We start from the raw sequence: 17,357 nt of genomic DNA, 5'->3' as shown, positions 1-17,357 counted from the left end.
CTACTGAGTGTCCTCACCCCTTCCAATTAACTTGAGAAAAGCCCTCTTCACATCCTTGTTCCGGAGGCTGTAAATAATAGGGTTAAGAAAGGCAGAAATGACATTATAGAACAAGGCCAACTTCTTGTCATCTTCTGGGGAGGCTTCTGAACCAGGTCGCATGTACATGATCATGCATGGAATACAGAACATGGTAACCACAGTGATGTGTGAAGCACAGGTGGAGAAGGCCTTCAGCTGCCCTTGAGTGGAACGGATCCTCAGAATGGCTATGAAGATACGAACGTATGAGGCTAGGATGAGGGATAATGGTATCAAAAGCAAGATGAAACCCAGGATGAAGTCCACTTGGTCATTGAGGGATGTGTCTGCACAGGCCAACTTCAAGACAGCGGGGATTTCACAAAAGAAGTGGTTGATCTCATTGGGGCCACAGTAGGGAAGATTCATTGCAAAGACTGTGTAGACAAGGGCACAGATGAGACCACAAAGGGCAGAGCTGGCCACCAGCATTATGCACAGGGTTTGGCTCATCTTGACTCCATAATGGAGTGGATAACATATAGCAACATATCTGTCATAGGCCATAGCTGCAAAAATCCAGGTCTCAGTGATGCCTAGTGTCAAGAAAATGTACATCTGGATTACACACCCAGTGTAAGAGATGGTCTTATTCTTGCTTACTAGAATTGCCAACATCTGGGGCACTGTTGTGGTAGCATAGCTGAGGTCCAGCAGGGAGAGGACACTGAGGAAGAAGTACATGGGTGTGTGTAGACGAGCATCTATCCTAATCAGGGTAACAATGAGCCCATTGCCCAGGACTGTAAATAAGTAGAGGAAGAGGAAGAGGAAGAAAAGGATCCAATTGGTTCTGGGGTTTCTGGAGAAGCCCAAAAGGATAAACTCAGTTACAGAGCTGTGATTTCTCCAGCCTCGATTGTGCATGACCTTCCTTCTGAGGAGAGAAGAGGACATATAACTGAGTGTTTGCAATCTCCATGGTAGAATGCTATGTGAAATCCACACATGGAGATTTGAAAGTAAAATGCCCACCTTCTCATGTCCTGAGAGTAGTCTATCCAAATTGGCCTTGCCTAGCTCTAGTTACTTAGTAGAAATTTCATTAAGGACTTTTTAGGTTGTCCAATTAACTATCTCTGATAAAAACCAAGGTTCTGTGAGAAGCTGTATGGAACAGAAATATTACTTAGAAGAAAACACACACACACACACACACACACACACACACACACACACACACACACACACTATAAAGCAATCAAACTGAGGAGGCTAGACATGCCTGCTGTTCCATAATGCCATTATTTCAAGACTACAAGAGGCAATGTTTTTAAACAAGTTTTTTTTAAAGCCTAGGAAAGTAAGAAAAAGGAAAAATCATGACTACAGCACCCAGCTTATCCCTCTCCCTTCTTCCTCTCTGATTTTGTACAGAACCCACATGTCACACACTTTCAGGAAAAAACACTGTGGCCTTCCTTGAGTACCCTTGAGTGTGGCCCTCTGTCAAGAGTGGCATTGTATTTATTTCTGATCTGCATTCCTTGTCAATTTGCTTTTGAATAAAGTTTCCCTGATACTTTACAAATGAAACAAAACAAAGCAAACAATCCCCACTTTTATTCCTTTAGAAGCTTTGCCCCCTCATCCTACCTTCCCAAGCCTTCCTGCCAGGTACAACTGTCCAGAATAAATTAACACACAATGATAACCACTGGGACTCTAATTATGAAAGCCAGAGAAGAGTTCTGTCTTCTAACATTTCCCAAAAAGACAAAAGACACGGACTTGGGAATGGAATTGCTGTGAGTCTGGACACTGTTCTTAATCAGCAGTGAGGAGTTTCACATCTCTGTCTCTCACAGGAGAGGTGAGGGGTGAGTGCAGATGGATCTTCACTTTAACATGGACTCAATTCTCAATCTGAGTTTGGCAGCCTAGCGACAGAGGATATTCCTGACCAGTCTTTCGATCTGTGTCCCTTTGCTGGTTCTTAAATGCCTGCTACAAAATGCCACTACCTGGGGATTCCGAATACTTTTCTAGGTCCTGAAAAGGGAAATGGCCATTTATCAAGAATTACTGTGAAAATAAAGGCTTCACTTGATGTTAAATCTGATTTCCACCACAACCTACTGAGGTCAGAACCGCTTTTTTCCTTTACAAAGAATGAGAGAGTTAAAACCTGGGATGTGGTAGAGCCAGGAACCAAACTCCAAGTCCTATGTTTTCACCATGTGAAGTTCAAGGTTGTCCCCCATATCATCCATTTTCACAAAGAGTTTAGCAAAGGTGCCAAATACAATGCATACTTACTTTAGATGTCATTGTGTGGGAAACATAACCTGCCTAGTCAGTGATAGAGGACAGAAAGCATGTATTTCACATTGGAAAATGAAGGGGTTTTTTTTTCTCATATAAAATTCTCAAACTTTGGATCAGGATTACAGTATCTGAGATTCTGCACAGAAAGTAAAGAGCAGATTATTTTCAACTTAGGTTAAAATCACATCCCATAAAACCATGGGCAGAATTCAGCCTAAAATGAAGATGGAGATGATTGTAGTGTTTGTGTTAGAGGCCAGATGTTATAGAACAGGGGGCAATGGGATCTGGATTCGAATCCACACTCAACTGCTAACAACTCAGACTTTTGATGCTGATCAAGCTGAAATGTAGATTCATCTAGATCCATTGATCCAGCTGATTTCTTACTATCAACTCCCCTGGGATGTGCAGTGAGCAAGTTGTATCTGACATTTTCTAACCCAGACTCCCAGTGCCCTCTGCAGAACTGTTCTTACCATCTTTTTCCACTTGGTAAGTGGTGATTTCATCCCTGGAGGGGACTAAAGTGAAAAAAGAGACCCAAGATCTTTCAAACATTCTCTTTCTTGCACAATTCACATGCAATACATCAGAAAATATTGTTAGTTGCCTTTCAAATATGAGAAAGAAAAGATCACTTCTCACCATATCCACCATGTTTACCATATCCACCATTACCTAAATTGTTATCTTTTCCTTCCAGGAGTTTTGCAGCATCTCCTAAATACTCCCATGTTTCCTCTTCTTTCCCCACAGTCCTCTCTCCATCCAGTTATTTAGAATGAGCATTTTAAAAAGGTCATCATGTAAATCCTCTATTAAAATACTCCAGTGAAGCTGGTTGGGGTGACACACACCTGCAGTCCCAGCACTTGGGAGGCAGAGGCAGGCATGATTCAGAACCAACCTGAGCTGTAGAATGAGATGCTGACTTAAAGTAACAGCCACCACCTCTATAGTGGCTTCTTTTAAAAAATATTACTCACTCTGTCTGTCTCTGTCTCTGTCTCTCTGTCTCTCTGTCTCCCTGTCTCTCTGACTCCCTGTCTCTCTGTCTCTGTCTGTCTCTGTCTCTGTCTCTGTCTCTGTGTGTGTGTGTGTGTGTGTGTGTGTGTGTGTGTGTGTGTGCACATTTATGTGTGGTCACATATACACCACAGTATACCTGTGAAGATCAGTAGAAAATGTACAGGAGTTAGCTTTCACTTTCCACAAAGTGGGCCAGGGGGTCAAACTTGAGTGGGCAGCTTAGCAGCAAGCTCTAAGCTATCTTGCTAGCCCTGTAGTGGCTTCTTGAGTCACTAGGAAAGGCCAAAGTCCTTTGAAGGCTTCAAGATCACTCAACACTTCCTTGTCCTCTCTTCCTACCTCTCACGACTCTGTATACTCCAGCCACATACCCTTTTGCTGTTCCTCACTCAAAGAATACTTCTGTTTCTGCACTTTTTTTAGAATTCTGTGTCCTCTGCTAGTGGTTATCTTTCTGTGGCTCACACTCTCACTTCCTACAAGTGTTTGCTCAAGTGTGGTCTTCTCAGAGAATGTCTAATTCCTTCCTGACCACCCTTTTCAAAACGGGAGCATCTCATCCTCTCCATCCCTACCTCCTATTTGCCTCTCTTCATAGTGCTTTCTAATGTAATACATAATTTTAAGTACTTTTTCAATTTCCCTTGCACGAATACAGGAGCTTTTCTTCTCTTGATGTGTCGTGTATCACATTGAATAGTAGCAGATTCTAGGACAATGCCTGGCACATAGAAGGAGTTTGTATGTTGAATAGGCTGCTTTGTGGGGCTTGGCAGTGCTGTCCTTGGTTCTGAAGTTCAATTCCTATGGGGTGAGATGGAAGGCTGACCTTCAGGGGCTTCCTCTTGCATTTCTACAGCTTTGGGGGGGGGGGTGGGGTCCAAGTGGAGTCTGGCTCTAACCACTTAGTCCATTCTCCATAATCACCCCCACTAAATCACCAAGTCTTGTAGCATGAATCTTAAAGAGTCTTATTAATAAAATCAAACCTGAGGCCAGTTATTGGGGTGAATGCTGGAAGATCAGAGAAGCAGAACAAGCCACAGCTTCCTCATCTCGACAGTTCCTCAGCTGATCTCGTTTTCTCAGACTGGAAGCCTCTGAGTCCTCATCCAAATGGACCTCAGCTGAACTGCTGCTCAAAAGCCTGAATGCTTAACCAGCCAAATGCTTAACCAGCCAAATGCTTAACCAGCCAAATGCTGCTAGTTTCTGGTCTTCACACCTTATATATCTTTCTACTTTCTACCATTACTCCCTGGGATTAAAGGCTCACTTCTTGGGATTAAAGGCATGTGTCATCATGCCTGGCTGTTTCTAATGTGGCCTTGAACTCAGAGATCCAGAGGGAATTCTGCCTCTGGAATGCTAGGATTAAAGGTGTGAGTGCCACCATTTTCTGACCTCTATGTCTGTCTAGTGGCTGTTCCATTCTCTGATCCCAGATAAATTTATCCGGGTGAACAATGTTTTGGGGAACACAATATCACCACAAAGTCTACCTACCAAAACTAAGTAAACAGGTCCATCAGTTAAGCAGTACCCACTGGTTTCCCAAAACAATCTCCAATTCATGCACCTGCAATTTAACACAGGGAAGGTTTTCTGCTGCCACTCAAGAGAGACCTTCTCATTTCATGAGACCATTCTCAACTGGGCCTACTTCACAAAGCTGTAGTACAGTATATATCAAGAAGGCAGTAGAGGCTCTGAGGTAAAAGAAAATTATATTTGAGTTAAAGTCTACTATTTATCAACAGCACAAACTAGAGAAAGTCATTAGCCCCTGTCTCAGCACTCACAAAACTAGGATAATAGTACATACTTTGAAGGTCTCATGAATACTGACCGAGTTTTTGGGTTTTTGTGACACTATAGCATTGAACATCAGTTATTGTTACTGCTATTGTTTGGTTACTCATCATGTTGAATGAGTAACTCTTCCCTGTTTCTTTCTCTTGGTAAAATTCTAATTATGGAAGTCTTTCATGATTCCCACGCTGTTTCTTCCTCTGTCCTCTGGTTGGATCTTTGAAGGCACTTCCGTTACTGCTCATAGCCATGCTGACACACCTTGACCTGACCTGTAGAGTTCCTTAAATGTGAAAATTCTCATCTCTCTCATCTGTCTCTAATTCTTAGCATGTAGCATGGACATGGATAATAATTCTTAGACAGATGACTATGTAATTATGCCCATGCTAAAATAGTGAGTTATCTACAATGATGGACATCTTGTCCAGTGGTTGCCTCATCAGCTGGAGGATCTTTACCAGGTTGTCAGCTATCAACACAACCAGAGTTCTCGCCCTGGCTATTGGAGAAATTTATCATGAACATGATGATAGTTTTTATCTTTTCCAGATGAGCTTCTCCTTCAATATTAGTGAGATGGAATTAAGGTGGTGGATAGACAAGGACAGAAGCAACATTTCCTCAAGCATGACCTGGTTACCTTATATCAAAACCAGGATATCATTAAGAGCATGGGCAGTAGAACAAGCTTGGGTGCAGTGCTGATTGACAATTAGCAGATTGGCCTGGGACAAAGTATCTAAATTCCTTGTGTTTCCCTCCTCATCTAGAAGTCAGAACTCATCTCAAAGGGTGTTGATAATAATTAACTAAAGCATTACATGGAAACTGGCTTAATGTGGCGACTGCAACAGAGTGTCTAAAATAGTATTTATCACTATTATGTTAGTTTATCATTACAAGTTCTTTTTATTCTGAAGGTCTAGAAAAGGGGAATGAGGCAGAGAGTAACTTGCCTGATGGTGCACAGCTACTGAGAGACAAAATCCACCTCTGCCATCTCCAAAGACCTTTGTTTAATGGACTCTGCTATTCCAGTGCCATCCTGATGCATCACAGTGTTGGAGCAATGGCTTGTAGTGAACTGGTGGGAGTTGCCTTCTCAGGGGCTTATCTTATCCCTCAAGCTCCTTACCTATCTTCCCTTCCTGATTCCAGGTGCAGTGTACACCCCTGCTTCATATCCATGTCTTGCAACTACCTTAGACAGTTCCAGAATCCAAGTATTAGGCTGGAAGAGGGCCCTACTTCAGCCACTCTCCAAAGCTACTGAGTCTCAGCAGCTCCCTTGAAGATACCTGACTGTTGTATTAATGAGGCTCATGGGTATCAGGAATCAAAGAGGCCCTATGGCTGCAGCCAAGTTGGATCCCAGTATTATCTCAAGGGCCTTCCAGTCCTGAGGGATCCCATTACTCAGAAGAAGATTCCAAATAGGTACAATCATCATACAGAGAAAGGATAAATGCATCCCAAAGGAAACGCAAGGAGGATGTAGGAACTGGTCCTTGTACTCAAGTCTCCATTTTGGCACCTGGAGGAAAGGACTGCAAGGGAGCTAACACCAGGACCCAATTTTTAGTTACTCTTCTGGCATATTTAGGCCCTCCACAGAAAAAGAATGCTGGAACTAAATATTGATTCCCCAAATCATACCTTAGAGGTGGGGAAACTGAGGGTCAGATTCCCGAAATAATTACAGAAGCAGAATGCAAGCAGAATGAGACATAGGAATCATGCATCCTGATACTATGATGTAACTTTTCTCACTTCTCTCCTTATTGATATGCCTTACTGTGGGCTGAGATGGTTTCAAGCTTTCCTCTGTCTCTTCCCATTTACATATGTTAATTTGGGGGTGTAGTAGGAATCTTAAAAGTTCTTATTAATAAAACTCAAACCTGAGGCCAGTTATTGGGGTGAATGCTGGAAGATCAGAGAAGCAGAACAAGCCACAGCTATCTCACCTTGCTAGTTCCTCAGGTGATCCTGTTTCCTCAGGCTGGAAGCTTCTGAGTCCTCCTCCACATGAATCTGAGCTGAACTGTGTTGCTCCAAAGCTTAACTAACTACATGCTTTTTCTTCCTAGTTCCTGGTCCTCACGCTTTATATACCTTTTTCTTTCTGCCCCCACTCCCTGGGATTAAAGGCGTGGGTCACCATGCTTAGCTGTTTCTAAAGTGGCCTTGAACTCAGAGATCTGGCTAGCTCTGCCTCTCAAGTGCTGGGATTAAAGGTGTGTACCACCACCACCCAACTTCTGTTATGGTTTACTCTTCCCATTTTCTAGCCACCATTTCTGGCTCTGTTCTAGTGGCTGTCTGTTCTCTGCCCCCAGATATGTTTATTTCGGGGAACACACAATATTTCAGGGAACACAATACCCATCACATGGGGGTGTTAGCTTTTTTTATTTTCTGACACTTTGGGATGTATTATTAGGCTGTTCATTTGAAATCTGTTTGCTTGAAATAGGTGCTTATTGCCATAAACTTTCTTAATACTGCTCTTGTTGTGACACAAAAGTTTTGTATGCTGTGTTTTCATTTTCATTTATAACAAGGAATTTTTTAGAAAATCCCTTCTGACTTCCACAATGCCCACTGTTCATCCAAAAGTATGTTGTACAATCTCCATGAATTATATAATTTCTAGAGTATATCTTACAACCATGGACTTCTGATTTCATTCTACTGTGATTATAAAATAGAGAGAAGAGTATTTATTTATTTAGTTAGTTCATTTTTAAGACTTGCTTTGTGGTCTAGGATTTTATCTATTTTGGAAAAAGTTCAATGTGCATTTTACAGCCTTTGGAAAGACAATTTTGTCAATGTTCTTTAAGTCCATTTGATCTACAGTGTCGTTTAACTCTGTTACCTTGTTATTTTTTTTCATTCAGGTGATGTATTCACTTACAAGAATAGAAAACTGAAATCTTCTACTGTTAGGTTACCATAACATACCTCTATTTTTAGCTATGATTTTATTTGTTTTATAAAATTAAGTGTTCAAAACTTAGATTTATTCTTCTAGATGAACTCATCTCTTGGTCATTATATAAACTGTTATAAAATGAATATTAAATGTCTCCCATAGATTCATGTGCTGAATGTTTGCTTCCTAGATGGTGGTACTGTTTTAAGAGGTTATGGGAACTTTAGAAGGTGAGGCCTAGAAGGAGGCAGTAAACCACAGGGGAAATGTCTTAAAGGCTACACCTATTCTGGATTCCTACTTCTTTCCCTGCTTCCTGTCTTCTGCAAAGTGAAGATCCTTTCCTGCTACACACTCCCACTGCTACAATGTTCTGCCCATGCTCATGGGACCAAACAAGCCTGACCACACCCTCTAAAAACAGGGGACAAAATAAATCTTTTTTTTTTCCAATTGTTGTCTCAGGCATTTGGTCATAGCTTTGCAAAAGGCAGTTAAAGCTAACTTTTTGAGGTCAAGCTGGGCATGGTGGCACATGCCTTCTATCCTAGGCAAAGATAGGTGGGTCTCTGTGAGTTCAAGGCCAGCCTGGTTTACATAGTGAGTTCCAGGACAGCCAAGGCTATATGAAGACTCTGCTAAAAAAAAAAAAATGAGGTCTCATTTCTGTGACCAAACTGACTTGTAGTTTGCATGTCCTTAAAACCAGTTTATGATGGAACTTGGAAGCTTATTCTCTAAAGAAATACTACAATGGTGAAGAAAACCTTGTAAGTGTTTCTGGCAATATTTCAGAGGACCAGAATTTCAACAGGAATGGGGACAGTGAAGCAAGGGTCACAAAGGTTCAGATGGGAAAAACTATGTTGAAAATTTAATTAGGGCCCATGAATACATTCTGGCAATAAAATTGTCTATGTTTTGTCTCTTTCCTGAGCTTTTGTACAAAGCTGAACTTAAAAGTAACAAGCAGTCTGGTAAAGATAATATTGAAGGCAGCTTAGCAGCCATCTGTGGTATGGCTGTTGCTAGTACCTTTTAGCTAGATTTACAGTGAGAATTTGGAGCAAAAAGCAGAACAGACAAACTTGAAAACTTACCATAGGCTTTAAAAAGTTTGGGCTAAAAAAGGTATGCTTTCTGCCATTAAAAATTATCCAAATACTTCCTGCTATAACAGAGCCCCTGCTGGCCACCATAAGTCTGCATAGGTCACTCACCTTGGGACCTTCAAGACTCCCTTGATGCCCACCCACATTATCCCCAATCCCCTACCCACCTCATCACCATATCCCAGCCCCCAACTGGGGCAGAGACTCCTGCTTTAACAGAGACCATGCCTGTCACCAGAAATCCATCCCTCAACTAGGGTGGAGACCCCTTGCTCAACCAAAGCCACACCATCCAGAAGACCAGAAAGGAAACGGAAACCAAGGAAAACCCAGAAATCAACACCTGGATCTATAATCACAACAAACCCAGATGCCTACATGCCAGCATAAAAACACCACCAACATCAGCCAGGGCAATATGCCCCCACCAGAGCCCAGCTATCCTACAACATCAAACCCTGAATATTCCAACACAGCTGAAGCATGAGAAAAGGACCTTAATACCAACTTTATGAAGATGATAGAGGTCCTTGAACAGAAAGTACATAAATCCCTTTTTAAAATTAAGGAAAAGGTGAACAAAAAAGAGAAAATGAATAAATCTCTTAAAGAAAGCTAATGAAAAACAAATAGTTAAAGCAAATGAATGAAAGTTTCCAAGACCTGAAAATGGAAACAGAAGCAATAAAAAAAAAAACTGAAGGAATTTTGGAAGTGGAAAAATCTAGGTAATTAAACAGGAACTACACATATAAGCAGGAGATGGAAGAGAGGATCTCAATCATTGAAGATACAATAGAAAAAATAGATATAGCAATTAAAGAAAATGGTAAATTTAAAAAATTCCTGAAACAAAAGATCTAGGAAATCTGGGACACTATGAAAGGACCAAACCTAAGAATAATAAGAATAAAAGAAATGGAAGAATCCTAGCTCAAAGCCCAGAAAACATTTTCAACAACATCAGAAGAAAAATTTTCTAACCTAAAGAAGTAGATGCCTATCTATGTACAAGAAGCTTTGAGTACACCAAATAGTTTAGTCCAGAAAAGGAAATCTGCTCACCACATAATAATCAAAACACTAAACCTACAGAACAAAGAAAGAATATTAAAAGATGCAAGGGAAAAAGAGAAAGTAACCCATAAAGGCAGACCTAATAGAATTACACCCAACTTCTTAATGGAGATTCTACAAGCCAGAAGGGCCTGGACAGATGCTGCAGATTCTCAGAAACCACAGATGCCAGCCCAGACTACTATACCCAGCAAAATTTTCAATCATTATAGAAGGGGAAAAAAAGCTATTCCATGATAAAGTCAGTTCAAGCAATATCTGTCCACAAATCCAGTCCTACAGAAGATACTAGAAGAAAAACTCCAGCCCAAAGAGGTTAACTATACCCATAAAAACACAGAAAACAAGTACTTTCAATCCAGTATTAACAATCATTGGTCATGGATATCTCTCAATATCAATGGATTCAATTCCCAAATAAAAAGACACAGACTAACAGAATGGATGTGAAAACAGGATCCATCCTGCTGAATGTAAGAAACACACCTCAACATCAAAGACAGAATAAAGGGCTGGAAAAGGATTTTCCAAATAAATAGAGCTAATAACAAGCTGCTGTAGTCATTCTAATATCTAACAAAGTAGACTTTGAACAGAAATTAATCAAAGGAGATGGGGAAGGACACTTCATACTCATCTAAGGAAAAATCCACCAACATGACTTCTCAATTCTTCACATATGCCCCAAACACAAGGGCATCCACATTTGTAACAGAAACATTACTAAAGCTTAAATCACACATTGATAATAAGAGACTTCAATACCCCACAGGTCATCTACACAAAAACTAAACAGAGAAATACTGGAGCTAACAGACATTATAACCAAATGAACCCAACAAATTTCTACAAAACATTTAATCCAAACACAAAAGAATAGATCGTCTTCTCAGCACCTCATAGAACTTTCTCTGAAATTGACCACATACTCAGTCACAAATCAAGTCTCAACAGATACAAGACAATTGAAATAACCACCCCGCCCTGGCTCCCCCCCCTGCCACGCCCCCTCCCCATCTTATCAGACCACCATGGATTAAAGCTTGACTTCAACAACAGAAATAACAGAAACCTACAGATTCATGAAAACTAACAACTCTCTACTGAAGGACTACTGCGGTCAAGACAGAAATAAAGAAAACAATTAAAGACTTCCTAAAATTTAATGAAAATGAATGCACAACATATCCAGACTTGTGGGACACAGTGAAAGCTGTGCTGAGAGGAAAGTTCATAACACTAAGTGCTTACACAAAAAATGGAGAGATCTTGTACTAGCAACTTAACAGCACACCTGAAAGCTTGAGAACAAAAAGAAGTAAGCATACCCAAGAGAAGTAAATGTCAGGAATAATCAAAACAAGAGTTAAAATCAATAAAATAAAAACACAGAGACTAATACAAAGAATTAATAAAACAAAAGTTGTTTTTTTTAATGAAATTCAACAAGATAGACAAAATCTTATCCAAACTAATTAAAAGACAGAGAGATAATATACAAATTAACAAAATCAGAAAAAAAGAAGGGGATATAACAGACACTAAGGAAATCTGAAGAATCATTAGGTCAGACTTCAAACACCTATGCTCCACAAAATTGGAAAATCTAAAAGAACTGGATAATTTTCTGGATAAACACCACTTACAAAGTTAAATAAAGATCAGATAAACAATTTAAGTAGACCTATAATCCCTAAGGAAATAAAAGCAATCATTAAAAGTCTTCCAACAAATAAATGAATAAACAAATAAATAAATAGCTCAGGGCCAGGTTTCAATGAAAAATTATACCAGACTTTAAAAGAAGAGCTAAGGCCAATCCTACTCAAATTATTCCACAAGAAAGAAACAGAAAGAACATTGTCAAATTCATTTTAGAAGGCTACAACCTGATACCCAAACCACACAATAATTCAGTAAAGAAAGATAATTACAGACCAATTTCTCCTCATGAACATAGGTGCAAAAATACTCAATAAAACATTTGGGATTTTCAAGAAAATCCATGAAAAATATTGTCCACCAAGATCATATAGGCTTCATTCCTGAGATATAGGAATGGTTCAACATATGAAAATCTGTCAATATAATTCACCATATAAACAAATTGAAAGTAGAAACCGTATGATCATCTCATAGATGCTGAAAAGGCCTTTGACAAAATCTAAAACCCCTTCGTGATATAACTCTTGGAGAGTCAGAGATACAAGGGCCATACCTAAACATAACAAAGGAAATTTACTGCAAGCCTATAGCCAACACCAAATTAAATAGAGAGAAACTCAAAGCAACTTCACTAAAATCAGGAATTTTTTGACCTCAGTAGTCATTCAGTAGAGAGTTGTTAGGCTGTCTACTCTCTCCATATCTATTCAGTGCAGTACTTGAAGTTCTAGCTAGAGCAATAAGACAACCAAAGGAGATCATGGGGATACAAATAAGGAAGAAGTCAAAGCATATTTATTTGCAGATGACATGATAGTATACATCAGGGACCCCAAAAATTCTACCAGGGACCTCCTGCAGCTGATAAACAACTTCAGCAAAGTGGCTAGATATAAAATTAACTAAAAAAAGCAGTAGCCCCCATACATAAATGACAAATGGATTGAGAAAGAAAAAAGAGAAACAACACCACAGGCAATATAAATATCTTGCTCTAACTCTAACCAAGCAAGCAAAATACTTGTATGATAAGAACTTTGTCTTTGAATGAAGAAATTGAAGAAGATACCAGAAGATGGGAAGATCTCCCATGCTCATGGATCAGTAGGATCAGCATAGTAAAAATGGCTATCCTACCAAAAGCAATCTACAGTTTCAACATGATCCCCATCAAAATTTCAACACAATTCTTTACAGACATTAAAAGAACAATACTCAACGTCATATGGAAAAGACAAAAAACCCAGGATAGCTAAAACAATCCTGTATAATAAAATAACTTCCAGAGGTATCACCGTCCCCGGTTTCAAGCTGTACTACAGAGCTATAGTAATTTTTAAAAAGCTGTATGGTATTGGCATAAACACAGACACATTGATCAATGGAATTGAACTGCAGAACCAGACAAATTCACATACCTATGGACACCTGATTTTTTAAAAAGAAGGCATAAAGACACAATGGAGGAGAAAGCTTCTTCAACAAATGATGCTGGTCTAACCTGATGTCTGCATGTAGAAGAATACAAACCGTTCCATATTTATCCTCCTGCACAAAACTCAAGTTCAAGTGCATCAAAGACCTCTCAAAATTAAACCAGATACACTGAACCATATAGAAGGGAGACTGGGGAATAGCCTTGAATGCGTTGGCACAGGAAACAACTTCTGAAACAGAACACTGATAGTACAGGTACTAAGATGGATAATTAATAAATGGGACCCGTAGACCTAAAAGCTTCTGTAGTGCTAAGATCAATAATACAAATGACAGCTCATACTGGTAAGGATGTGGAGCAAGGGGAACTCTCCTCCATTGCTGGTGGGAGTGTAAACTTGTACAGCCCCTATGGAAATCAATATGGTGGTTTCTTGGATAATTGGGACTTGACCTACATCAACACCCAGCTATACCACTCTTAGATATATACCCAAAGGATACTCCGTCCTATCACAAGGACACTTGCTCAACTCTGTTCATGTGGCTTTTTGTTGTTGTTGTTGTTGTTGTTGTTTGTTTTGTTTTGTTTTGTTTTTCGAGACAGGGTTTCTCTGTGTAGCTTTGTGCCTTTCCTGGAACTCACTTTGGAGACCAGGCTGGCCTCGAACTCACAAAGATCCACCTGCCTCTGCCTCCCGAGTGCTGGGATTAAAGGCATGTGCCACCAATGCCTGGCTATCATGTGGCTTTATTCATACTAGCCAGAAACTGGAAACCATCTAGATGTCCCTCAACCTGAAGAATGGATAAACAAAATATGGTACATTCACATAATGGAGTATTACTCAGCTGTCTATTTTCCTTCTAAGTGTTTGTGTTTGGAATTACTTTCTTTTTTTTTTTGCAGTCTGTGCTGCTTTTATTTTATGAAAAAACTGATTTCCGATCTACTTTAAACTTAATTGAATACATTGAATAGTGAAGGCCTTATGGTCTCATTTACAAAACATGGCCAGTGTCCTCCTTGGCCTTAAAATTTGAGGAAGGGTACTTCAAACGGCTTCGAGTTGGCGTGTTTCAGTGCCAGAGCATAGGCATAGACCCTGGCATCCACTGTAAGATGTTCTTCTGCTACCAAAGTATCAAGTCTAGTCAGTAGGTCATTCTTTGGTAAACAAATCACTTCCACAAATTCTCCATCCCCTGGTTTGGGCTTCAGCCTTACATTTTCCGTATCATCTCCATTGATGGTTACTGTTACAACATGTGTGGTACAGTTGGACAAGCCTGGATCCATATACACAGCTGGAGAACACTCAGCGACATCACCTTTGTAGCCAGTTTCTTCCTCTAGCTCATGGAGAGCGGCTGCTTCTGGGCTCTCATCATCATTGATGAGCCCTGCTGGAAACTCCAGGCAGTAGCCACCCATTGGGGGTCAGAACTGCTTCACCAGAACAATACACTCATAACGAAGAGTTCTTTGCAGCACTGTGATGATGGACACGGCATCAGCAGATTTCCCCTTCCTGGTTGTAAGTTTCAGTTTCCCAAGTTATCGTTTTCCCAGTAGGATCCATGTAAGTTGTTTTTTCAAATTTGACCCATTTTCCTTCTGGAATCAACTCCTCTGAAATAATGTGCTGTCTGGTGTTCTGAGAAGGGTCTGTTGATTCTTGGTTCTCCATTCCAATCTAGTTGGTCTCCACAGTCCTCAGGTGGAAAGTTCTGCTTTTGCCTCTGGGCTTCTACTTTTCTCTTGTCTAAATCTTAATCCACTCTTACTCTGTGGTTGACTGTGTTGCTGGGTGGCTGACGCCTGATGTCTTCCTCTGCTTGCTTTTTAGAATTACTTTCTTAATAGCAGAATGTGTATGTTCATGTATCTGTTTAAGAATATACGCACATGTTTATATGTGCCCAACGAGTCTCCAGAAGAGGGTGTCAGATCCCTTGAAGCTGGATTTACAGGTGTTTGTGAGCTCCCTAATGAAGGTGCTGGGTTCTAACCCAGGTCCTCACAATTAAACCACAAGTGCCTTTAGTCGCTGGGCCATTTTCCCAGTCCTTTTGTGTGTTTATATGCCATTGTTTTTCTTGGTTCAAAAGATGTGTCATTAGAGTCACCATCATCTGGAATGACACCCCATAGCACACTCAACCCTCAGTTGGTACTACAGTCCTGAGGAAAAGCTGAACATCACGGCAGAGAGCACACAGTAGAACAAAGGCCCCCACTTCCTCATAGCAGGGAAACAGAGAAAATGAAGAAGGGCCCACTCCCTTCACTGTCCCCCACCTCCTGAGTGCCTAACACCACCCATAGCCCATAAAATTATGAACCATCAATGGATTAATCCACCAATTAAGTCAGAATCCAATCACTTCCCGAAGGTCCATCACCCAGCAACCAAGAGCATGGCCTTTGAGAGGACATTGTAGATCCAAACTGAGACTTCCCATCTTTTTATGCACTCGTCACTATTTATTTACAACAAATATTTTCAATCAATGTTTATTTCCCTTTATTATAAAACCAACATGTGATGACTGCAAAATTTTTTGATAGTAAAATATGACTGACTGAAAATCATTTTAATCTTTACTACTCTGCTCACTGATATCTAGTATGTGTATGTGTGTGTATATGTGTGTGTGTGTATGTGTGTGTGTGTATGTATGTGTGTGTGTGTGTGTGTATATGTGTGTGTGTGTGTGAATATGAGTGTATGTGTGTGTCTCTCTTTCAGTGATGTGTGTGTGTGTTAAAACATGTATGTATGTGTTCTAGTATGTGTTCCCTTGCTATATCAACTACCCAAGGAAAGCAAAAAGATGAGGGAGAGTTGATCTTGGCTCACAGTTTCAAAGGTTTTAGTCAGTGGTCACTTGGTCCTCAGGTGAGGCTGAACATCATGACAGACAGCGTGTGGTGGAGCAAAACTCACCTCATGGCAGCCAGGAAACAGGAAAGTGTCAGGACAAAATGTACTCTTCAAAGACACACCCCAGCACCCATGTCCTCCAAGCAGTCTCCACCTTCTACAGTCTCCACCACCTCCAAATAGTCTTATGAATTTTTTAATTCAGACCCTTCATGATCCAGGGGGCAACCAATTCTAACACATAGGCTTTCAGGAGACGTTCCTTATCCAAATCATAATAACATATTTGGCAATACATAGGTTAATTTTATGTGAATTTTAATTTCTACCTAATAAAATTAAGAATTCTTAAATTTCTGCTACTATCATACAAAATTTCCAGTAATAGTTTAAAAAAAAACATTTATTTATTTACATGTATGACTTTTTAGCCTGTATGTATGGAAGGGCATTGCTTGTGTGCCTAGTGTCCATGAATACCAGAAGAGGGCTCAAATCTCCTGGAACTGGACTGTTATGAGCCACCATGTGGGTGCTGGGAAGTGAACCTAGGTCCTCTGTAAGAGCAGCAAATGCTCTCACCTGCTGAGCCACCTCTTCAGACCCACTTTCCAGTGATGTTTGATACTTCCTCAGACATAGTACACAATACTGTTTGCATAATGTTTCACGAGGTTGGGAAGTCATACTGATGGTTATTCCTAATAATAATGTAATGACTATCTTATATGCAAAACTTAGTCTGCACTTATGATTATCCCCACAGAACAGAGTCCTGAGGTGAAATTTCAAAACCCAAGTTATTAACATTGTAAAGTTTCATAATAAATATTTTGTTTTCCATTGATCTATAGTTTATTAAATTAGTATATATCACAATCTTTTTAAGTACTGATGATTCCCAAATTTTGTTACCTCTAATTCATCAACTTTTCACAATGTAGTATTCATTCTAGGACCCACAACACCTCCACTGAAGGTGAAAAGTGTAAAGTATGATGCTGGACCCTAAGGATGCAGCAGTAATCCAGATTGCCATGATCC

General features: G+C 40.1%; 2 protein-coding genes across 3 annotated transcripts; both read right to left on the bottom strand.

Annotated features, from left to right (window-relative positions):
* Positions 1-4,436, bottom strand: LOC118578662 (olfactory receptor 2A5-like). 2 transcript variants are annotated; one of them, XM_036179801.1, is made up of 2 exons: positions 4,426-4,436; positions 1-928 (listed from the first exon to the last, which is right to left on the bottom strand). In XM_036179801.1, exons 1-2 carry the CDS (start codon positions 4,434-4,436, stop codon positions 1-3), a joined length of 939 nt encoding a protein of 312 aa, XP_036035694.1. The 2 variants fall into 2 exon arrangements, with proteins under 2 accessions (XP_036035694.1, XP_036035692.1); XM_036179799.1 differs by lacking the exon at positions 4,426-4,436 and having other exon boundaries at positions 1-948.
* Positions 4,437-14,458: 10,022 nt separating this feature from the next.
* Positions 14,459-14,893, bottom strand: LOC118578768 (ADP-sugar pyrophosphatase-like). The gene has a single exon (XM_036179959.1). The coding sequence runs from the start codon at positions 14,858-14,860 to the stop codon at positions 14,459-14,461; it is 402 nt and encodes a 133-aa protein (XP_036035852.1). The 5' UTR covers positions 14,861-14,893.
* Between the last annotated feature and the right edge of the window lie 2,464 nt (positions 14,894-17,357).

This window comes from Onychomys torridus, chromosome 2 (assembly GCF_903995425.1).
Source record: "Onychomys torridus chromosome 2, mOncTor1.1, whole genome shotgun sequence".
Taxonomy (NCBI): Eukaryota; Metazoa; Chordata; class Mammalia; order Rodentia; family Cricetidae; genus Onychomys; species Onychomys torridus.
The sequence above is the reverse complement of the archived record's forward strand: the minus strand, read 5'-3'. Positions and strand labels throughout refer to the sequence as shown.